The sequence below is a fragment of the Gavialis gangeticus genome, unplaced genomic scaffold, assembly GCF_001723915.1.
Source record: "Gavialis gangeticus isolate Ggan-Ray unplaced genomic scaffold, GavGan_comp1, whole genome shotgun sequence".
Lineage (NCBI taxonomy): Eukaryota > Metazoa > Chordata > Crocodylia > Gavialidae > Gavialis > Gavialis gangeticus.
The window spans coordinates 82,801,284-82,825,411 of NW_017729034.1; the positions used below are offsets into that span (position 1 = coordinate 82,801,284).

General features: G+C 41.7%; 1 protein-coding gene across 4 annotated transcripts in view; it reads right to left on the reverse strand.

Moving 5' to 3' along the window:
- Positions 1–24,128, reverse strand: part of SASH1 (SAM and SH3 domain containing 1) — a 317,210-nt gene that overhangs the window by 166,897 nt on the left and 126,185 nt on the right. For all 4 annotated transcript variants that reach the window (XM_019526897.1, XM_019526900.1, XM_019526898.1 and 1 more), the window contains exon 2: positions 5,711–5,839. In XM_019526897.1, the coding sequence (XP_019382442.1) occupies positions 5,711–5,839 (129 nt within the window). The remainder of the gene's footprint in view (positions 1–5,710; positions 5,840–24,128) is intronic.

A 24,128-nucleotide genomic window follows, 5' to 3' on the forward strand; every position in this document is an offset into this window, starting at 1 on the left:
CCCCCCCAAAAAAAAAAGCAGGCACACCACAAAATGTATATTAAAAATACAGTTCAGGTCATCTAACCACCATTACTCTGCACCTTAAGAGGGATGTAACGGTGCACCCATGTTGGGGTGATGACAGATTGGCTTTAGCAATGGTACAGCTACAACGAATGCTGGTAGTAATAAAAAGAGCACCAGCTTAGAGAACATTTGACTGATTTCTTGTTTTAGACCCTGGTGCAAGAGAGTACTTAACGCAGATACTTTACTGTGTTCGAGTGCTTAAAGTTAGGCTTGTGCCTAAATGCCTTGCTGACTTGGGGCCCAAGAGGAGACAGAAAGGCATTCAGTCTATACTAGAATTTCTATTATGGTTGCTGCTGACAACACTGCCTTAGAAAAATTATTCTGAAATTACTAGTGTAGATAAACCCTAAGAAATTGCGAGTCCGAGGCTGCAGACAAATTACATCTACTTTCTATATATTACATATGCACATAAATCCACTTTATACACATCATATGCAAGCAAGCAAGCAAAAAAAAAAAGAAAATCTATGAATAGTGTTAGGGCAAAGCAATCCTCATAAGACCATACGCACTACACTACTTCTTCCTATGTGTGTCTAACTGGTATGACTTGTAAACCCTTGAGATCTTATCCGTGTCTTCTGTAGGGACTTCATTTTCCGTTCTCTAGATTTCTTAAAAACATACCTCACAACTATTTATATTTTGAGGACCCCCTTGCAGGCAACAAGTCAAAGCAATCAGGATCATCCAAATATTAAAGGCAAATTGGCAGAATAATGATACTAAAATGTACAGAGCAGAGGTATTCAGTTTTGTGGTAGAGAATAACTGAAACCTGTGGTAGACAGCAAAGTTAATAGATATTAAAAGCAAAGAATAACAGAAGGAGTGTGACGAGGGCCTTCTCTACCTTCTCACCCCCATCTCCTGTCTCACTGCATATGAATAAATGCCAGATTCCTGGAGCATGAAAAAGACAGCAGAAGAGGAGCTGTAAAAGGACCGGTCTCTGAGAGAGATGAGGGGAGTCCTGCACACCATTTCTTGCTCTGAGGATTTCTTATGCATTTTGCATTACAGTCACGGGCCAAAATAAACAAAACAATCCTTGGAAAGGGGCCCAGAAACTAGGACCTTCTCCTGTCATGGGGTCCCCACAAATTGGAAAAAAATTAATAAAAGCAGTCATTAAAGAGTGGTATGTCTCTGTGTCTTGTTTATTGCTTGTTAATATCACCCATCTTTAATCTGTGTGATTTAAAAGTCAAATCATTTTTCTAACCCGCCAGTATCGCAACCACCCAATGCATCAATCTGAATCTCAAGCTGTGCTTTCTTTACCTTATACAAGCCATCAGTCAGAATAGAGATCCAGGAATCAGGATTCAGCTGATGATTGTCAGTGATGGATGAGACAACAGAATGCAGTTTGCTCTTTCGCAGTTATATCAGATCTGCAGTGCCCTGCTGACAGCACCGCTAACTTGTTTTTGTCAGTAAACTGAGCAGATATGACTCCAAAGACACAGACATGAGCAGTAACAAGGTGTCATCCACAAAGAATCACTTTTCTGGCCATAACTGCATTTTAACAGATGTCCAGTTGAACATTACTCGAGACACATCCATTATGAGCCTGAAAAAGCAACTCTATTCTGAATGCTGTTTTTTCAAGCCAAAAACACACATGGTGCACAGGAATAGGCCAACTGTTTGAAAATGTGGGCAACTCTCCTGATGTTCACAAAACATTAATGCCATAAACCCCAGCATATTCTTCATTATAAAAACAAAGGCAAAAATCCAAATTAAATTTTTTTTTTTAAAAAAACCCTTGTAGTCAGGGAACAACTGCAAATCCTTGATGACTTTACAGTTTGGAATAACACTATTTAGAGAGCACCTTCTGCAGCTACCGTTCTGTTCATGCCCTATATATTGCTCTCCAGAACAAATTTCATGAAGTATTTGTTGTTCAGGTCTGGAGCAGGCAATCCAGGCTAAAAGGGCTGCAGTCCAGTGGGCAAGATTGGGGAGCTGACTGCAGAGCAAATTATAAAACCCAGATATAAAAAATGTCTCCTACAGCCATTCAAATTCTCACAATACAGGGCAGTTTCAGGACAGAGTTCATCCTCCATTCCAATGATTATAGTTCAAAGGACAGTACCTTTCATTTAACCGAATCAGCAGTATCTGCAACTGCATGGGAGACTGGTGCCACCTTAGTCAGAGGGGGCACATGCCCCCTCCAGCGACCAATCTGACCGACAGGGGAGGGGGGAGTCCCCGAGGCCAATTGCAAAGTGGCCACGGTGTTCCCAGAAGTGGCCGTGGCCACTTCTGAGAGCTCTGCGGCCACTTCTGGGAGCACCATGGCGCTCCCACACCCCGGCCGGTGCTCCCCAACCAGCGCTCCCACCTGCCCCCCGCCCATCACCTAAGCGGTGAGTGTGGCCTGTCAGGGGGTGCAATGTGCACCTCTGTGCACTTGTGCACCCCGTACACATTGCCACTGTGCCAGTCATGGCCATCTTCAGTTGTTTGGTTATATATCCACCTTCAGGCCACTCTAGTGTCTTCCATGGTTTGTCTAGATGGCATCCCTAGAAGCACGTTTTTCAGCATGCCATGCCCACGCCAAGCCCAGAAGCGTGGTAGTGAGGCTCCTTCAGGCACACCCACTCTGGTTGCCTTCTACCAGATAAAGCTCTGGAGTTTTGCAGGGAGTGCCACCAGGGCAGCTTCACCTCATTTCCAGCTTGTAGTGTTTGAATGGGAATGGGTGGATGGGGTCTGCTTGACAGAATCCCTCAACAGAAATGCCAGGGAGTCAAAACTGCAATGGAAGGGACTGTCTCTTTACCCATGTTTAGGCAGTATCCAACACAAGGAAGTTCCCAACCTAGGACCTCTCTTGTAATGGATACCTCAGTTTGCCTCCGTGACAAAATTGTGAATAATTCCTTTTGCAGTACAGAATGGCGGGACTAAACTTTCCTAAAAAACTGGCTCCACTTACTGCTATGCAAATAATCTTCTTTTTCTGAAAACATAATTAAAAACAATCTCAGGAAAAACAAATTGGTCTCAACTTTTTCTCTGTTCCCTGAGTGGAAACTCCCCAGGCCACAAACAGGAATTCTTCAGTTTAAATCACCTTCTGTTTTTAAAAACAGTGTTATAGATAATTACTATTTTGTCAAACTGACACATCCATCCCCTGCTCTTTGCGTATCTTCTAAGTCTGCATGCTTAACTGACACCAACAGAGTTTTTGCTTCTGTCAGCACTGCTGGAATAATAGCTCTAGAAGAGTGAGCTGGGATCTGTTCACCTTGTGCATTATCAATATAATGACTAGCAGTTATCCCAAAATTGGTATGATGATACTAGGAATGGGTGTAGCATAAAGAGAGAGAACACTTTAATTTGATTTTCAGTCATCAGGCCTTCCTCTCCTCTTCATTAATAGGTATGGCAGTTAAAAACAAACAAACAGACAAAAAAAACCAACAAATTATCTTTTAGACCTGTAAACTGAGGGGCCTTGATATGGAAGCCATTAAAAGAGAGACCCCCAAGAAGTCATTTTCACAAAACCACGTTTCTGACTGTAACTTCTCTTTGAAATGAAGAGCTAGACAATCACTCAAGGTCTAACTTGCATTAGCTCACATCTCTTTAACCCACCACAAAGTTCTGCAACTTTGATGTGAGCTAATTAAGCTCACATGGCTTTCCCTAGCCCGCTCAGTTCTGGAATGAGGAGAGCCAAATTAGGCCCATCTGTCTAAGTGGAAGGGAGTTCTCTACAGCCATAAAGCATGCTTCGTTACCCAGTACAGAAGCTGCCTTCCAAAATTCCTGAGCGCCAGGAAGGGGATTTCATTACTGCCAATACTCATCTGGCTTGGAGAGGAGCAATGGATCTCTGGATTACACAGAGCTACTACAGTGCTCCATTGACTTCGATGTCTATGTTGTGGAATGCTCCATGCAAAGTTCCCCCACTAGGGATGCATGCAACAACCATTATTTAGCATTCAAAACTACACCCTGAAAGCTCTCTCTTGCTTTTAACAGTTACCAAACTGTAACCCTGATAAATATATAAACCCGCACTGTACGGGGCAGGGCTCTTCGACTAAACTCTTCAGACAGAAAATGAGCTTGTGCTGTCCATCTCATCAGGCACACTTACTGCAGCAGGTGGGGAAGGCGCTACTTAATACTAAAGTTACTTGCTACAGGGAATCAGAGAGTTGGGGTTGGAGAAGGGCAAGACAGGAGTATTCTTGTCCTTTGTGCTAGTCAAGAAAAACCTAGGAGGAAAAAAAGCCCTCTACGAAAGAAATGCGCTTCTGCTTCTCTGCATGTTACACTTCCAGGAAAGCAGGGCTAAGGAATGACCTTGCAGCAAGATTACCATGTTGAGAGTCAGGTGACTGGTGTCTGTTCTTGGTTGCGTCACAGAACAGAATTGTGTATCATTAAGCGAGTCAACTGCCCTGTTTACATAGATTATCAGAGGATCAAAACATGCCACCCATCTCACTGATCCTTTATGAGACTGTGTTGTCTATAAAGTCTCCAGAGATCACTGGATAGCACATGCTAAAGATGTGTGAAGTATTAATGCCACTGTATATATCCTTCTGGTTTTGATATGTACTGTATCGTTTCAGACCTTATTACACAAGCTAAGGTAGTGACCAACTCTGCAACTTAAAATTTATTTACAAACTCTGTGCTCCTGCTAACAACTTTGGTTTATATCTGTCACATTATCACCCAAACAAAATCAAACACACCAGGGGACAAGATTCAGAAATACTCTTAAAATGAAATTTGAAGACCTGAACGTGGGTCTGTGTGGTACTAGGAAACTTCCTAAAAATCTGCAAGCTTAAAAAAATATCTTTAAAATCATTCAAATACCATAAGCAATAATAATTCATACCTCTACCCCTCCTGAGTGCATTGATGATAATATGCATCCTACCTCTCTAGAGTGTTCAACAGCTGTTTAAGAATGAATGTTATAATAAAAAAGCAGCAGCAATCAGCTAGAATGAAAGAATCTCACTTAGATTTTGTAATTAGTCTTTTGCTAAAGGGATTCAACTACCTGAAGAGGGGTTCGAAAGAGGATGGAGCTAGGCTGTTTTAAGTGGGGGCAAATGCCAGAACAAGGAGCAACGATCTTAAATTGCAGAAAGGGAAATTAAAGTTAGATATTAGGAAGAATTTTCTCACTAGGAGGGTAGTAAAACACTGGAACAGGTTACCCAGAGAAGTGGTGGAAGCTCCATCCTTGGAGGTTTTCAAAACCTGGTTAGACAAGGCTCTGGCTAGGATGATCTAGTTGGGGCTGGTCCCGCTTTGTGCAGGGGGTTGGACTAGATGACCTCCTGAAGTCCCTTCCAAACCTAACTTTCTATAATTCTATGATTTCTTATGTATTAAAAAAAATCACAATGGTTTTAGCAGGTTCCTGTCTCAGATTTAGCCCATGTGGAACTCCTGACCTGTTAAGATTCCACATGGCTTCGTTAAGGCACCATCTAAATCTTGTGGTCTGTACATGGGCGGCTTCAATTTGAGAGACCAGAATCAAAGCCTAAATATTCTTCAGGGGCCTAAATGGCAAAAGCTTGCAACTGCAAGTTGCAACTCTACCACTTACCATATCGAGATCTTGGGAAACCCTCCGTTTGCGCAGTTCTTCCATTCTCTCACATACATCAGCGAAACAGGTGTTATAGTAATCTGCATACTGCTGTGCCAGGTCATCAATGTTTCCCAGTGAACCATCCTAGGGAGAAATTAGGAAATTGAAGTTTGCTCCAACTTAAAAATTCAGAATTGAAAAGAATCATAACAACTCCAAAAGGAAGGATTTTTTAGACCTTCAGTGTAAAATAAACTGACATGGTGACTGCTCATGGCTATGGCTTGTTACTTTAGACTACGGATTTTTTTTTTTTTTTTACTATACTGGTAGTGTTTGAACTCATGCATGCTGAAGTCAAGGCAACTAAGGATCTTGCATCCAGCATGCCTGACGCTCCCAGCAAAGATTTCCCTTTTTTTAAATAAACAACACTTCCAGTTGGAGTCTTCTTGCAGTTCTTCCTCCTGCAACGGGGGCTGTTGTACGTCAATGCAAACATCTAAGGTGACTTTTTCGCCCCACCTACAGGATGGCAATCAGGTATCATTGTCAGACTTATAATTATTATTATATATTTGGAAGTTAAATTCAACCCTGGTCCAATGGATAGCAGACTATAAAGCGATCAAAACGATAGATAACTTAACAATTTGGAAAGAGTGCTTGGGATAGAAGATTTTCATATTTGACCAATTTATCAATTCCAGATTACGTTTAATTTGTCTCTGTGTCATCCCTCATGTGTAGACTTGCTTGGAGGCACGTGACTTTGCTTCTGAAGTCAAGTATGTAGCAAGAATGAACAAGAGAATCTAAGGTGAAAATTGCATGGGATATTAAAGTATGAGGAGGTAAGAGAGAAAAGTATGTTGTTTACAGCAATAAAATCATATATTAAAGAAAGAACCTCATTTACATGGGCATATTTTGAATGTTCTGTCATGTGCAGTACTTTTTTTTTGTTAACTGAAATAATTTTTAAAAGTTCCAATATAATATTTCTGTTTTTCCAATCTGGTGACACTAGGAGCAAACAGCAGGAACAGCTGGTGAAAGCAGTGGGTGTTCAGACAGTCTGAAGGTGAGGCCAAGTATGTACCCAGAGAGTGATGGTAGTGGTAGTGATTTACACCAAGGAAACAAAATAAACTATCCACATTGTAGTCATTCTCCCCAGCACACATCCACATCCAGCTGGCTGTTCAAGGCACCCCACACTCATCCTATCACCAATTCTCAGCTATATCCAGTTGATCCAGGGGAGCACATTTCCCCCATTGTGTAGACTAGTTTCTTTGACAGTGGTAAACAACCACCCTGTAAGCATCACTTTTCATATGTGAGCAGAATGAGCAGCACTGAATATTATCCCAGCCTTGGGACTGTAATCATGCAAATTTCTGTCAGTCATTTCAATTGACATTGCATCAGACTACATATGTGAAAAGGGGACAAACAGAACCAAGCTACACACCCACATCCTTTAAAATGTTTGGATGTCTACTGTGAGAATCAATAAAGCTGAAAAAAATCAATCTAGTTTTAACTCACAAGAGATTTCAAACAGCAGTTCTGCTGCCTCATTTTCATGCAATTACATCAATGCCATCTCTTGGGTGAAGCAAAAATCAAGACTAAATGCCTGAGACTGGAGCTTTTTGTCAACACAAAAACATCAAATTATTATGAAAATGATAATCGCCGTTCTTCATGGTACAAAAACCACAACTGGAAAAATGGAAGATTGCAAAACATGGGAAAATTTCCCCACAGATGGGGGAAAGTAGAACATATAATATGGAACCTAATAGTGTATGAGAAGTAAATTTGTTAAGCATAGACAGCATTTTATTAATGACAATTCAGTTCAGAAAAACCTTGGCTCACCATTAATCTATACCAGAAGGAAATTTAGGTTAGGCATTGTTTGCTGCTTGCAGACAGGAATCTAAAGGTTTAATTCTACAGAAAGGAAAAATGACCGTTACCCTGATTTTACAAACAGGGAAACTTGCTCTCAGAATTGTCCAAAAGTTGAAGGTAAGGACCCTAATATACATTAGATCTCTCAAAGATTATCCACTAGACAAAGCTGCTGTCCCAATAATGTGATGTTATAATTGGTTGTTATTTGTTTATTAAAACAGATACAGAATTATAATAAGCTGTCTTAAAAGGATAGAGATGTGTGAACATCTATTAAAATATATTTCTATATTTAACTAATATAATCCTATATTAAATTAAATATAGAAGTCATTTCACATTTGGGGTAAGGAAACATTATATCACATATGTAGAGGGGAAAAATATTATTTTATAGCAAGGGACATAAACTTACAAAGTAGTTTATCAGCTGAAATGGAGTGTTTTGTATTTGCCTAACAGTAACAATAAGTGTGTCATTGCATAGAGTCCTAAAATTTGAACACAGATTTATGTCTTGTGCATATTATCTGTGCATGGGGGGTGGGGAAGAGTGGGGCAGAATATTTTTCATGTTCTTAGTTGTCTGACTGTAAATCCTGCCCTTGTTATTTCATTGTAATTTTGCTGTCTCGTTCCTGTTAAAAAGTCTTCATTGTGCTTTCCATATCTTAGCACTTAAAAAAGACTGTTTGGATAGATAGAAATGTTTAGATAGAAATGTCTATGCCTGTTGTTTAGATAGAAGTGTCTATGCTCTTCCTATTAAAATCTCTGCATTGCAAGTTAAGTACATATTTTTGACATAACAGTGTCTTAAATGTTAGAAGTGCCCAAAGCAATCAAGTGCATTAAAAAATAATGATGTCTAAAAGTTGCAATGTAGACCTTTAATAAGCAAGAAAGTACAAACTACCACATTCATTAATTTTCATTTATTATATGGTGACTGAAACGTGAAAGGGCCTGTTTGGTCTTCTGGTTTTTTTTCTTGACCATGATGGAGAAACAGTATCTTTTACTCAGATATTTCCAAATGGCCAAAGAAAACAGTCCAATGGCAATCCAAGTTATAAAGTAGCATACCTCGACACTGAAAACACAGGGTCTACTCATTTCAGCACTTTTCAACATGCTACACTGATAACACCAGTCCCCTGAAAGGTGTGTAGCTTTCAAGTTACAATAAGCCTCCCCAAAATTTACACTTCCTCAAAATCTTCATGCTTAGCACATACCACAGAATGTCTTATGCATCATTTCTTGAAATGGCAGAGAGTAGCAGACTAGGTCTCCAAACTACCATCCATCATTCCTCTAAATCTGCCAAAGGTCCAAGTGTGAGACTTTATGGCTAGATACAGACATTCAAAAAGGCCCGAGGCAAAAATCAGTCTAAGTTAAGTGGTTTCCTGTAAGCAGCATAGGTTAGACTGGTAGCAAACCCAACACACTTTTGCCCTTTGGTGGGGGAGAGGACACAAATCTTAGACTGGGTTCTGCCATTTTAAAACCAGTCTGTGTGCGCCAAACTTCTGTTCTGTTGTGGGTATAGACTAGTTTTGTGCGCCAAACTTCTGTTCTGGTTTCCAATCACTGATACTGGTAAAAGTGTAACATCTATACCTAGCCTATGTGCTAAAGCCCCACACTGACTGACATAAAAAAAAGCAGTATTTATGAAGGGTACTTAAAATGCCGTACGTCTCATTCCTCTACTGTAAATACATTTCTTTAACCTCATGTTCCACCCACTTAAAAGTTTGACCAACAATTTTCAACAACATAAGTCAAGGGACACCAAATTTGTGTGGTGCATAAGCAACACTGGGATTAAGACACACAGACTCATACCTACAGGAAAGTATGCTTGAGAAGATGTCAGCCATGGACATCCTTTTCCAAAGCGGTGGCCCTGATGTCTGACCAGCAGGCATGCTGCACAAGCATAACTCTGAAGTTTCTGCTTCCAGTTGTTCCACATGATTACTCACTCCAGAAAAAAAAGTTGCATAAGGAAACTTCAGCCTCCACCCGCGCTTCAAGCTCAACACACCTGCTTGTGTAACCAGATATGCTTTTCAGCGTCACCACATCCCCAACTGATTCTACCTAAGTGATCCTACACAAACAAAGGCCTGCCTTTGTAGGTTTATCCATGAGGTGAGGTTGCCAGCTCCACCATGCAGGGGAGTAACTGGAAACTATACAAGATGCTGCAGGCAAACCCAGGATTTGTCTGTTTAGCTGTCACATGTGAACTGCTTTCTTCATGACAGAGCTGGTACTAGTTTCCAAGCGGTAAAGGGCAACCTGAAATCTGACAGTTAACCCTTCCATGGAAACAAATGGTTTTCACTTGCTTAAAAGCTCTGCTGTTCACTCCCAACTGTAATTTCTTGCCTTGCCCCACTGGTTTCTACTCATTCCTTTACAGGTTTGGAGGAATTAAAAGGAGACAAGTTAGAAACAATAACGACAGATGAGCAAAAAAGAAAAATCTGCTGCTGTAAAACTGAACAGAATTGACAACTTGGTTTTGATATTCATTTTTCTAAATGACGGATAGCTCTAAACTACGTGTAATAAGCAAACACAAAGTATATGTTATATAATAGAGACGTGATTTCTTTAAAATATCAGAGTACTTACCCGAGCCTGAAATTGCCAAATGTACTCCAAATTTATTACCGTATTTTTTCACATGTAACACACACCCCTTTCCCCCCAAATCACCTGCTGCAGATGGGGGTGCAAAATTTAAGTAAGGAAATATGGTAATAGCTGCTGCTGCTGAACAAGCCTCTGTTGAGGGCAAAAGAAAGTAATGTTGCATGTGCTGCATAGGGGGTGGCATAGTAAGCACATGGGGGTCCCTAGCAGCTTTGTCTTTTCCTCCAGCAGAGACATGCACTGCAGAAGCTGCTACTGACCCAAAGCACTGACTGTATTTCAAAAGCAGAACAGAGCTCCAGGTGCTGGGTGCTGGGGCAGAAGCTTCTGATGAATCAGCTGGATGAACCCTCACCTCCCTTTGTGGATGCTGCTGGCTAGGATCAGGCCCTCAGCTGACCTGGCAGATGCTGCTGGCTGTCCACCCTGCTCATCTCAAGAAGAGAGGAGGGCCAAGTACTTTGTCTCAGCCAGCAGTACAGTATTCTGCAGCTAGTTAACAGAGCAGCCCCTCTGCGTTAGAGGGGGAACAAAAATGTTTTGCTCCCCCTCTAATGCACCTGCCTGCGACTTCCCTGGGAATATACTGCACTTACCAGGATTTTTTAGGGAAGGGGTTTTTGTCTTCATTTTGCCTTTCAAAAACAAACACCTCTTACTCAGGTGTGTACAGTACTCAAGAAAATATGGAACCTAAACCTTCAGTATGAAAATAAAACTAGCTCCATTTCACATTAAATTACTACTAGGCAAATACTGTGTGACCATTACAATTCTAGCTATACATCTTTCTTGTAAAATGCCACGCAGGAAAATTACAATTGTTCATTATACATATTTCGCAACATACAGTTTTAGCTACCTTTTCTAAGGAAGTATGACCACATGGTTGACATGAAGTGAGATAGCTGCTGAGCTGCAAACTTGAAAGTATGTCTTTACTGAAGAGGTAATCAAAATTATCTGCACTCAAGTTAACCAGCTTTAAATGAGCATGGCTTGTTATTGCCTGCTGACACAGTGTGTTAACTCAAGGTTTTGCCCGTACCTCTTGACAGACCAGAGAATTTCAGTTGCTATCAGAGGTATAACAGGGCAGCTCTGTGCCCTGGACAGCAACAGCACATCGGGCAGTGGTGGCTGATGGCACCTGCAGCATGGTTAGCCAGCAGCTGTGTTAGCTGCTATTTTGGCATCCCTTTCTCCACCCCAGCTATGCTACTGATTACAATCAGTACTCTGTCCGAATGCAGGGTTTTTTTTAAATCAGAGAATGGACTCATGTCAGGGGCAACACTCCTCTTAGGATTTAAGCTCACTTTGCAGTGAAGACAAGCTAGTAAGTAGAGGATATTAGAACATACAGAATATGTTCCTAAGGGAAGCACGATAGACTGCAAAGGCTTGGATAGGATTTGGGGGGATTATATCACTGGAACAACTCCCAGGCTGCATCCAGACAAGCATGGCTGTGCAATATGTGACACCGCAAACATATCTGTGGCACCACATACTGCACGTTCAGTTGTTCTCCATGCTGCAAGGGAGCAGCACGGAGGGGTTTCTGACCCCTGGACATCCAGGGGTCAAAAAAACCTGCGGGGGAAAAAAGCACACAGTGGCTGCATGCGCCAGCCAAAGCTGTTGCCTGGCCGGCCAGAACCATGCTGCACAGCCAGCCAGGCTCCATATGGCAAGATCGCCACTGCTGCAGCCCCAGGAGGCCCCCAAGATCCCAAGTAAGGCTGCTGGGGCCAGTCCAGTGCTGGCCTCAGCCTCCTTTACCCCACCTAGGGGAACTTGCTGTGCGCCAGAGTGCACATGGCAGAGGGGTTCCCTGTGGACAACTAGTGGCAGCACAAGGTGCGCCACTGCTAGCTGTCCCTGAGGAGCCAAACATCCATGCATGTCTGGACAAGGCCCATGGGCTTACTAGACTTGAGGTTATTCGTCCTGTCACAAGACAAGCACAGAATACTTTTGCAGCCATGAGGATAGAGCTCTGCTCTTGTAACATCCAGTTCAGCTATGATACCCTCCAAGTACAGGCAAATGCTTAAATTTCAGTTTCCAGGAAGTGAGAGAGGAAGGTGCTGATCAGATCATTATCTTTAAAGAGCAGGGAGTTTATTTTATGATTTTATGCCGGCGAGTATCTAGTGAGAGTTTGTCTGTTGCCAAAGACGAAACACAGCTGTACAAATCAAGCCAAGCCAAAGACAGCAAACATTTCACACTCAACAGCACCCATTCATGTTACATATAATACAAATAGTGCCATCATTCTGCAAAGGACTATGTATCTCTTTCATGCTCCTTCAAATTTTCTTTCAGTGGTTTAAGTTACCTCTTCTACATACCCAGATCTTTTAACTGCTATTAACAAACGTGATGAAAGTGTTTCATTCCAAAAGCACTTTTACTAGGGACAGCACCCACTTTAGATATCATTAAACTACAGGCAGTTGATAACCAGAAGATAGTATTTTTTACCTCGTGTCCTGCCTGACTGTCCCTTAAATCAAGCCCACTATCTTCTCCAGCCAGTTCTTACCTACGCCCTGTAATAATAACCAATGCTTTGTATTTCTATTGTCTTCCAGTTAAGTACCTCAAAGCCCATCACAAATGTTAATACATCAAGTCTCAGCACTCCAGCTCAGAGATAAATAATTTATCTTCGTCTAAGATATGAAGATACTGAGGAAACTGCTGAAGATAAGATTTTTTAAAAATCTTAGTAACACTAACGTTATATATATATTTTTTTAAGAACATATTTTTAAACAAGGATACTGTTTATATCTCATTATTATTTCCTGCAGCTGGACAGTGAAATTACTCCAGACAGTTTGGCTTTGGATTAACATCGTATTTATATTCTGGCTTCCACATATCAGTGCAAGGCAAAGAGCGTATTGTTTACACCAATCCAGTGTTATGTTGAAAGGAAAAGGAAGAGGGAAAAGAAGAGGAAAAGGAAAAAGGACCCTGAAAACATTTTTCCTGTTAAGTCATGTAACCTTTCATTTAAAAAATTATATATTTCGTGACCCTCTTTTTCCTTTCACTACATATATATCTATAGATCTACATAAATATACATACATATGTACACACACATATTTGAGTGAAAAGAAAGTGTTACACAACATAGTTACATACATGCACACACACATACATACACACATATAAATATTATATATAGATTTTTAACACTTCCACAGTGTTAGGAGGGTCTAAATAATTTTCAAAAATCCACTTTATTTTATGCACCAAACAACATGAATAGAATGCATTTACTATATATGGCAAATAGACTTTAGCTTATTAAAAATATCTCTCTACAGTATTGTATTTGAGATGTGTGATATCAAAATACTTAATGTGATCAGAAGGAAAAGATACATTTTTAAAACTGTGGGGTTTTTTTTTTATATATTTTATATTAAGCAGCCCAATGAAGTACACTTCCTTAAATCCTATGGCCTAAATAACTGATAATCATTTGAAGAAGGAAAACAAAGCAAAAACCACGCTACCACTAAACTCCAAGATTTTTTCTGTCCCAAAGTTAATGGAGAAAAGACGCACCAGTGTTAAAAAGGAGCAGCATACACTTTGCCATTATTGTTAAAGAATCTATCATGTTCTAACCATATACCACACATTTTTTCCAAAGAAAGAAATTTGTAAGAGGTGTAACAACAGATATAATGCTACCTTGCCTAAAATACTCAGTTCATTTTGCAGTGTTATAAAATGCATTTTGTAAAAAGTAACAAAATGTACTTTATAACATTATGCTCCGAGAGAGACTGTCCCCGATTGTTTGACAGCACATTTCACAGCCAAATGATGTTTCAAGAGTAAAAAAAAAAAGAATCCAGCAGTTTTGAGAGAAAATTTAAAAGAAACATTTAATTAATAAAATATTTACATGAAAATTGCAGTTTTTTAATCTTCTCATTCATTATTTGGCTGTCCATAATGTACCAATATTTCCATCTTATACTGTGATTGTATCCTATTTCTGGATATATAATACATAGACAAAGTGATAAACTACTCTGGAAGTCCCAGTAAAATTTATTCCAATATACATGTGAATACCAAAGGGATCTATCACGATCCACAATAGTGGAGTGTCAGTCAACATGAGCTATAACAGTTTGATAGTTAATTCAAAGTTAATGTGTGTCAGTCACCACACACTGGTTGCATTAACATGTTCGGAGCATCCTTCGAATTTTGGATATTTAAAAGAATAAAGAGCAATGTTTTGTCATATCTACCAGATGGCAGAAAAAATAAAAATTTAAACTTCATATAGCTACAAGGAAAAAGTGGTCTGCTCCTAGTGGTGTAGCATGTAACTCATTTATAGAATTTGGGTTCAATCCTGCAAAGATACTCGAACAGGAAGATTTTTTAATTCGTTGGGCTCCTAGTACAATGTAACATCTACTTATATGGACTCCCGTGAGAAATCAGGGCCCTAAAGGGCCTTTTATAGGTCTCTTGTATTGTTTCTGTTTATATTTCCCAATTCCAGTGGATCTCCTGTATATCAGGAAGGAGGTATGAGGTATACAATCCTGTTCGTTAGCCTGTGGGTAAGGGTCATTCAAAAGTGAGCATAACAATTCAAACAAACAGTGGTAAAGCTTAATAAAAAGTTTGAAGAGAGTGAAAGATGCATCTGGAGAGCCCAGGATGGGAATCAGACTTTGCACAGCGTAGCATTCAGACATTGCTGCCTTCACGTCTACTCTTGATGGGGCCACAAAATGTCCGAGCCAAGAAACAGAGAACAGAACAGGAACTGGGTGGAGAGGCACACCATTCCTTCGGTTCAATTAAAGAGGACTAGAAAGGAAGGGGAGTTCCTCTTGTGAAATGCTTCACATTCATGCCCTGGCTACAGGCCTGCTCTGGACCTTTGTTGCTGAAAATGAGAAAAATCCACTTCAGTGCCTGAAACACAGAACTACTGTGTGCAGAAAGTCACTGTAAACATTAGCAGCTTATCCTTGGCACTCGGGTCTCAACAGAGACACCTACCAAAAATGTATGGAACATGATCTTCCATCTTGCTAATACCACTGGTTTGCACACTGTAAAAAAAAGAGCATACATGAAGACTAGGACTCAGGCCACAGTAAATAGGTTTATTCCAGAAAAAAAAAAAAATATGGTGGAACTTCTGCAAGGCTAAAGCTGAAGGGAAGCATGTTTGTTTCTAACAGAGTGCAGCAGAAAAATTATTCAACAGCATTCATCCGTACGAAAATACAGCAGATGAGATCCTTCCAGGGTCAGGGACAGATCAGCTTATCCAATGCATAATAAAAACTGATTTCAGGGATGTTCAGGGCTTCCCTGGGACAATTTTAAACTGTAACACCATCTTTTTTGGACATTTTTCTGATTGTGGATTCATAATTTTTTGAAACTTGTGCAAGCCTCTCCATGCAGCTATGCAAAAGCAAAATATTTTACTGCACAGCAAAATATACCCACAGATAAATACAGACTCTGTAGCATTCAGAGAGACAATACACTGCAGCTTCCTATGCAATTGCTTTTTTTAAAGCAGATTTAAAACAGATGCAACTTCTTCCAAAACAAAGTAGTTAGTCTGTGCGTGTCTGTATTTATACATTTGCTAAGATACATAACCACTACTTACTTGGCAGTTATTACATGCATCTGAAAAAACTGCAGGCTGCATTACAGGGCCCTTCTACATGCGTAGATAAAGGCGCAGTGGGATCCAATGCGCAACCTACACAATCACACCTCATGCCATGTCACACATGCATGGCAGGAGATACAATTTGGGATTCTCCATTAGATCCAATCATGCCTTATTACTTGTGCAGAGGGAGCCTGATCCCAGACTCCCCCTGCACTGGTAAGAAGGAAGCTGTTGTGGCTGGGGGTTAGTTGTGGGGATGCCCAGTGCACCCCCAGAACTAGAAGACATCTGCCACAATCTCCCAGCTGCGGGGGTACATGAAGCCCCTGGGACTGGCAGATCACAGTAGCTGTGATCGCCCAGTCTGGGGGGGTGCATGAAACTCCCAGACCTGGGAGATCATGGCAGCCATGACCTTCCAGCCCGGGTGGTGCATGGAGCCCCCAAGGCTGGAAGACCACAGCAGGTGCGATCTCCCAACTCCAGGGGCTCCACAGTGGGAGAGACATGCTGCCACCACACAGCTTTTGCAGCTGCCATGACTGAGAGTTCCCTTAGTTGTTGGACTCTCAGCCCCAGCTGGGCAGGATGCACCCTTGCAGCTGGGAGCCCTGTCATCTGACAGGGCTCCCAGCCACACAGGAGACCTTGCTACATGTGCAAATTAAAGCTGGGGAACAATCAGCTGTAAAGTTAGTACATATTTCTGAGGTGTAACTTTATACCTGGTTGGAGCTTTATGGCATGAGAAGTATTTTGCACATGTAGCTGGTCTTAAAGTAACTGCACAATTAACCAGTTAATTGTCCAATACCTGGAAGATGTAGAGGGGGCACTAGCTACAACCTTTAACAAATCTCACGTGCACTTGGCTTAGGCATCCATATCCACCAGGACTATGACTGATATTCCAAATTTCAGAGCAGGTTCAAAAGAGTTGCCATGAGGAGGGGAGGGAGGGAAGAAATCAAACCGCTTGTGAAATATTTCCTCTTTCCCTCAAGACTCAGGGTGATCAATATACCATCCTACACCAGAGGTATCTTTACTATCTATAAAAATATCAAATTTCCAAGTGTGATATCTTATTAATCTGCAGCGTAAGTACTGTAAAGAGGACAAAAGCAGCATTTACCCCTTTGTCCTAAAATGGTCTGAGATACTGAACTTGGAAACCAAGGTATTTTTATATTGATAATGGTTATTTTAGATGTTTAGGAGTTGTCATGGCTCCCCTTGACCCCTGTGCACAGCTGGATTCAGAGTAACAAGGAGCTGTATTGATTTAATGGGAGCCTGTCCATTAATTTTACTGGCATTCGAATTGAGCCCTACAGGCTTTAGAGAAAGGAGAGAGATAAAAAATAGCCCCAATAAAATGTTTTAGAGGTCTCTAAAATATTCCTAAAATAGTTTTCCTCTAACATGTACCATAAACAGAATGCATGGAAGTATGGTCTGGTATAAAGTTTTTAACATCATTCATTTGAGGTGACTGACATAAATCATATGTGGTTTTACCACTTGAATAACACAGCCATGATGATAAAAACTTTATATGGAATCAATTTACCTGGTACACTCTCTCTCCTATTTAATATAAAGATGCCTCATTATATAGATATATTAAAAGCAATATTTGCCTTCAATGTTCTCCAAATATTTTTCCCCATCAAACACCTTTTAGTCCTAATTCTTCGTTGTACAACAGTTACACCTCTGCCAAGAACATAACAAGGCATCTTAAAGCACCTGGAAAATGTGGTTTGATTTTTTTTCTTTGTGGATTAAAAACATCTTGAAAGTACTCTGGGATCTTTTGCTCTGGCATGCATTGTTGTAATGGAAAACTGATGTCCATCTAGGTCAAAACTAAGTCAACTGAAAAGTCCTACATAAACACATGCGTATACTCTCAGCCTTAATTATCATAATTTTGGAATAATTCATTTTCTAACAAACTTAAAAAGTGTATATTTATTACTATACCCAGATCTTTTATGTGCCCATTTATTTTAAAAATCAACACCATGTGCTGACATTTATTCATAAAAGTCAAATCATCACAAAGGTAATCTTCCACAAGCATCTCTGCCACTTCTTCCACCCTGTCTTCTATATGTTGAACACCCTCTCTGAGTTAATCTGCAAGGCTATTACAATCTCCTCTTTCAAATCCCATTGAAAGACTCATGTCTGCTGCAATGCCTACAAGAAATCAGCCTATCAGTAATGGCTAGGTTGTTCAGCAGCCAAGCATAGTTGATTATTAAGAAAGACAGGAAAAGAGAAAGAGAATCCAGCCAGCAAAACTCAGTGATGCAGAGTCATCAAGTCCTGCAGTAGGTCCCTATATAACCATTCCCTGTTGCCTTCTTTGTGGATGCTCCTTTCTGTTTACTATATTTACTTACTGAGTCTTGCCTTTAGGTTAACCAAAAAATCTCTGGGGTATGAAGTGTATCTTTCCGTGTGCTAGAACAGTGCCTGAAAGAGAGGGTACCCTAACCTAAATGGGACCTCTCAAATATACAGTTCCATGTATGGCTCGTCATGAAGGGAAACAGGTTTTGTGGCATAGGCTCAAGTCAACTTCTATTGAAACAGCTATGTAAGGAAATCTAAAGTAGAGGATGGAATGAGAATCATCCAACAAGATAGGAAATATTTACAATGAAGTCAAAATATCAATTGAAATGGTGATGGATTAAAAACAAACTTTTTCTTTGTACGAGTTTTATATCGATTATCCTGAATAGCTGAATGTGATATACTTAAGTGACATTCAGGTGCCCTACATGTACCTAGCTCTGAGGAATGATGGAGCAATTAAAATGATACTGATTGAATAAAATCAGAGGGAAGAAATATGAATAATTAAAAAAGAAACTGAAAATTTAAAGGACAACAATAATGAGAGAGCCACTGAATCCCAAAGACATAGCTGACCTGGAAGTATCTAGTATATAATACTTAATAGTATGTTGGAACTGAATCTAAAATTAGAACATTTTCTTGATTACATCCAAGACTTATTACCAAAGGGCAGACCCTAAATCATGAGTTGCATTTAATATTCTGAATTGCAAGAGGCATTTCCCTAGACCTGGACATCTTCATGAAATATAATAAAACAATAAAACTCAGTGAACTAAGTCCATGGACCAACTGCTGTTGGAATCCTGTTAAATATTCCTCCTGCTGTAGAAAATCTCACCTACATTTCCTATTTCATGCAAATGGATGTAAATTAAGAATTTAATTACCAACACTGGTATCCAAGAGATGCTAATCACATATACACACATGCTCTCTCTCTCTCTCTCTCTCTCTCTCTTAAGAATATGTTATTTTTATTTTTCCATGAGTTTTCAGTTGACTAGCACATAACCTGGACTTCTAGGCTAATCCCAAGGCTGAAATGATTCAATCTTCACAGGTTAGTTTATTCTGTGTAGATTGAACCAATATGCAAGTGAACAGACATTCACTTTTAATTCCAGAAATGCAGTCACAGGCCTGCAGTGGCTCAAGCTAGTAGCAGGAGGTGCTACAGCACACCTCCCTGCTTGGCTGGAGCAGAGAGCTTGGACTAAGGCTAGCCCACCCACCCTGCAAGGGGGCAGGTTTGAGGGGGACGTGCAAAAGCATCCTGGGATGCGGGGTGGGGGGGTGACTGTGAGTTAACTTTAACCTGGAGGGGATCTGTGACAGAAGTTCAATAAATCAATTTAACCTAATTCAGTTAAGTCTCATGCTACATCCATCCAGGTTTATCTTAAACTGGTTTCAGCCATTTTAAAATTTAAAAAATGGTTTATGCGCACTGAACTTCTAGGTTAGAAGCAGAAGTTACACTTAAACCAGTTCAAGCGATCATAAACTAGTTTAAGTCTGTAACAGAACAGAAGTTCAGTGAATTTAAACCACTTCCAAAATGGCCAAAACTGGTTCAGGATAAATCTGGTTGGCTGCAGTATCCAACTTAACTGATTTAAGTCAAATTGGTTTATAGAATCAGTGTCCCAGATCCTCTCCTGGTTCAAGTTAACTCACAGTCATCCAGCATCCCAGGATGCTTTGCAGCCCTGGACTGTGCCATCTGCTTCAGCAAACAGGGTGTGCTTCACCCCTCTGCTCCCTAGCTGGAGGCCTCTGGCCCAGCACCAGACCCCAGCCTCTGGGCTGGCTGAGGGAAAGGGGTGGGGAAAATCCTGCCCCAGGCCTTGGCTCTGCCTCCAGAGCTGGGAGTCAGGAGCCCCGTCCCTTTCTCAGCCTCCAGGCTGGCTGGAGGTGGGGGGGGAGGGGGAAGAGGTGGGGAGAAGCCCACACCAGGGCTTGGCTCTGGCCCCAGAGCTGGAAGTCAGGAGCCACACCGCTTACTCAGCCTCCCAGCCAGCTAGGAGGAAGGAGAAGCCTGCACCAGGGCTTTGCTCTGCCCCACCAAAGCCGACAGTGGGGCTGGAGTCCCCTAGACAGGGCCCCTTCTCAGCCTCTAGGCCAGCTGAGAGGGGGACATGACTCCCAGCTGTGGGAGGAGAAGCCAAGGCTGTGCTGCAGGCTTCTCCACCCCCCACTCCTCAGGTGGACTGGAGGCTAAGGAGCATAGCTCCCAGCTCTGGGGGGGACAACCAAGGTCCAGTGCACATTTCTGCCCCGCCCCACCCTCAGTCAGCCCAAAGGCTGAAGATGGGCCTTGGCTCCTAGTTCTTTGGGGGCAGAGCCAAGCCTCCCATCCCACCACCCCTTCTCCACCCAGCCCATCCCAAGACTGATAGCGGGTGTGACTAGAAGACTCCAGCTCTATGGCAGCAGAGCCTAGTCCCACTGCAGGCTTCCTCCCATCCAACCTGGAGGCTGAGGAGTGGGCGTGACTCCTGGCTTCTGGCTCTGGGGGTGGAGCCAAGCCCCAGTGAGGATTTCTTCTCCCACCCAGCTGGAGCCAGAAAAGGAGGCATGTCTAGGGGACTCCAGCCCCGCTTCCAGCTGGGGAGGGGGCAGAGTAAAGGCTCCAGTTCCAGCTTCCCTTTGCCCCCTCCCAGGCTGCTCCTAGCTGGGGATCCAATGCCAGGCAGGAAGGGTGGGTTTTTCCTCCCCGCCCGTTGCTCAGCCAGGAGGTGGCATGGCTTGGGGAAGCAGAGGACTGTGGCTCTCTGCAGTGGCCAGTAGGTTGGGATGCTTGCTCTAGTGCCCCCCAGCTATTAGTATGGGCCACTGCAGGGGTCTGGCTGCCTTTCCTGTTTGAAAAGTGAACATCAGTTCAGTCGCTTATTGGTTCAATCTATGCAGTTAAAAAAAGAACAAAAAACTTCCAAGATTGAAATAATTCAGCCGCGGGCTTTTTGACTGTCTGTACTTACACCTGTTATGTTACAGATTTGAACTGGTTTCTGATCACTTATACAAGCTTGGATGTAATGTCTGTCCCTAGCCCTAAAGCATCAGTGTTCTTTATAGTACCAAGACAATCTACAGGCTGTCTATTCTGGTATGCAGGGATTCTGTCTGATCTGTTTTTTTAAAAGGTGAAATACCTTATCATCATCATAAACAGAAGTGAAACAACTGAGTATTATCTTGGTATTCAGATCATTCTTATTTACAGCACCTTGTGCTTTTGAAAACTGAAGGCAATAAAACCTTTATAGCTCCCTATGCCATCATACATTTTATGGATCAAGCTCATAGTTCTGTAAATGAGAGAGAGATTCTGTACACAGAGATATTACATGCGCTTTATAGACAAACACATATTTTGTATCCAAAAGCATATGCATATACAAACAATGCTAAAGTAAAACTATTTTTGTACCAAGCTTGTGGTCCCCAATTTGTTATTTGAGCTCTAGGAAGCAATGTTGACTTTAAAGTCTAACAGCAGGTTCTTGTAATCCTAAATATCTAGTAGCATGTAATTTCTTTGGGGCAGGGACAGTCTTTTACTCTGTTTCTAATACCATGGGCTCCTCATCTATGACTAGGATGCATACAAACTGGAGTAGCACAAAGCATAATCACAGGCACAAATATCCAGTCTGATCAGTGTGATGAGATCAGAACTATATAGAAAAGAACTATCCTTTCCCTCCTATCCTACTCTGTGACAAAACGCCTCTCTGAAGTAGCAAACCATGAAGCTGTCCAGAACAAAGAAAACTATTCCATTTAAGTAGGCTTCCCCAAACTTCTCCCCCTCCAGAGACACTTCAGCTCTTGATTTCTAGGCACATTTATTACCCTACTCAGCAGCCAGGCAACCCCCCAGGAACCTGCGTAGCCTCAGGGCAGTTGTATATAACTGCTGACAGAAAGAGGAGCAACTTTTATTGGTAAAACTACACATCTTCCTTATGTGTGTAGGCCTGTTCTGTGAGGGAAGCAGGAACTTTTATGCCTTCCCAGATCTCCGGTCTGCTGGAAGTGGCCAAGGCTACAACTGAATTCCTATTGTTGGAAAGATATCCTCCTCCCTCTGATTACAATCGTTAGACAAAGGGTGATGAGATTAGCCTCTGGGATGTATGGACTTTTGCACATTCTTCTGGATAAGCTCCAGAACAACAAGGCAAAAGTCCAAGCCTCCCAAAGGATGCCATGGTCCCTTCAAAACTGTTCCATGTTCCTGCATTCATTCATTCTCCCTAGGCTTATACTTGGATTGTGAGCTCTTTGGCACAGGGATGCTCTTTTTGTCCACTGTTTTTACAGCACCCAACAAAAGGAGGTCCTGGTCCATAATGGAGAGGGACTTCTAGAAACTTCCATTAATACAAGTAATAAACAACTAGCACCCTGCTGTTATGATGCTGTAGGACAAAGTGAGGACACAGCTCTTCAAGAGCATATCCTTTCTCCAGCGTAGCATCTTCAGCCCCGGTTTCCATTACAGGCACAGTCTCAAGTAGCTAAGTAACAGCTGCCTAGAGCAGCGTTTCTCAGCCTATAGGTCACAACCCAAAAGTGGGTCACAAGAATGTATGAAAGGGTCCCAAACAAATGTTAAAAATGGGATCAACAAACTTTAAAAAGGGGTTCTCCTATAAAAGAGAAAAATGTGGGAAACCATGGCTTTTCCCTTGCAGGCGAGGGGCTGCTTGGGGCTCCCTCTACCCCACATACTGAGGGGCTGGGGCCTGGAGCCAGGGAGCAGCAGGTCAGGAGTGAGAGGCACTGGGTTGGGACTGGCCACTGATATTTAGAAATGGGTCCTGGTACAAAGACTGTTGAGAACCACAGCATTAAAGAAATGTCTTTTTGGTCTAAACGGAAGTGATACCAGAGCATCTGTTACTGCCCTAAAGTCCTGTTTTACAAAGCATATCTAACAGCTTTCTGCACAGAAATTTGCTTTTTCCCCAATTTTGTGGATAGTTACGGAAATTTGTCATCCTGGTTACAGTACCCTATGGTACAGTCTACTCTGCCCTCAGGAGACATTTCTGTTGATTTATGCACATAAATGCACACACGAAATTGTATGCATAACAGTTGGCTGTGGAAAATAAGGCGGCACATATTTAAATAGTTTCTTCTGAAGCTCTGCCACAGGTTCAACTGTTGCTGTTAAAAACTCGGTGCCTTGCAATCTGAAAGATACATCTAACACTTCCTGGACTCTGAGTTTCACCTCTCCTTCACTCCTACTGTTTCCTGATGCTCAGTGTTTTACCAGAAAAGGAAATAACTATAACTGAACGTGGCAGAAATCCACTTTTCCCCATGTAATCTTAGCAGCAGGAGAAATGCTTTCCTGCAACTCTTTTACCAAACCAAGACAGAATCCTTTTCAGTTCAGGAACTGAAGGGACGGACAAGACAGTATATCAGAGCCCTGCTGGGCGCAGCCGCCTTTCTTCCACACTAGGTTCCTGAGGAAATCCATACCACTACAGAAAGTGGGTGTCACTGTCCAACAGATATAAACAAGTGCATTCTAGTTTGTCCTTCAGCTCAGCAAGCTTGAGCTGGACCTTGGCTGAAATGATCTGGCACTGATGAAGCAAAACGGCAGTGTTTATACGTGCCAGAAGAACTAGATGTGAAATGTTAAGCAAAGCATAAAAAATAAAACCCAAAAAGACATAAGCCTGCAGGAATGATTTGTAGGCAGGGGGGATGTAAGACACTCTC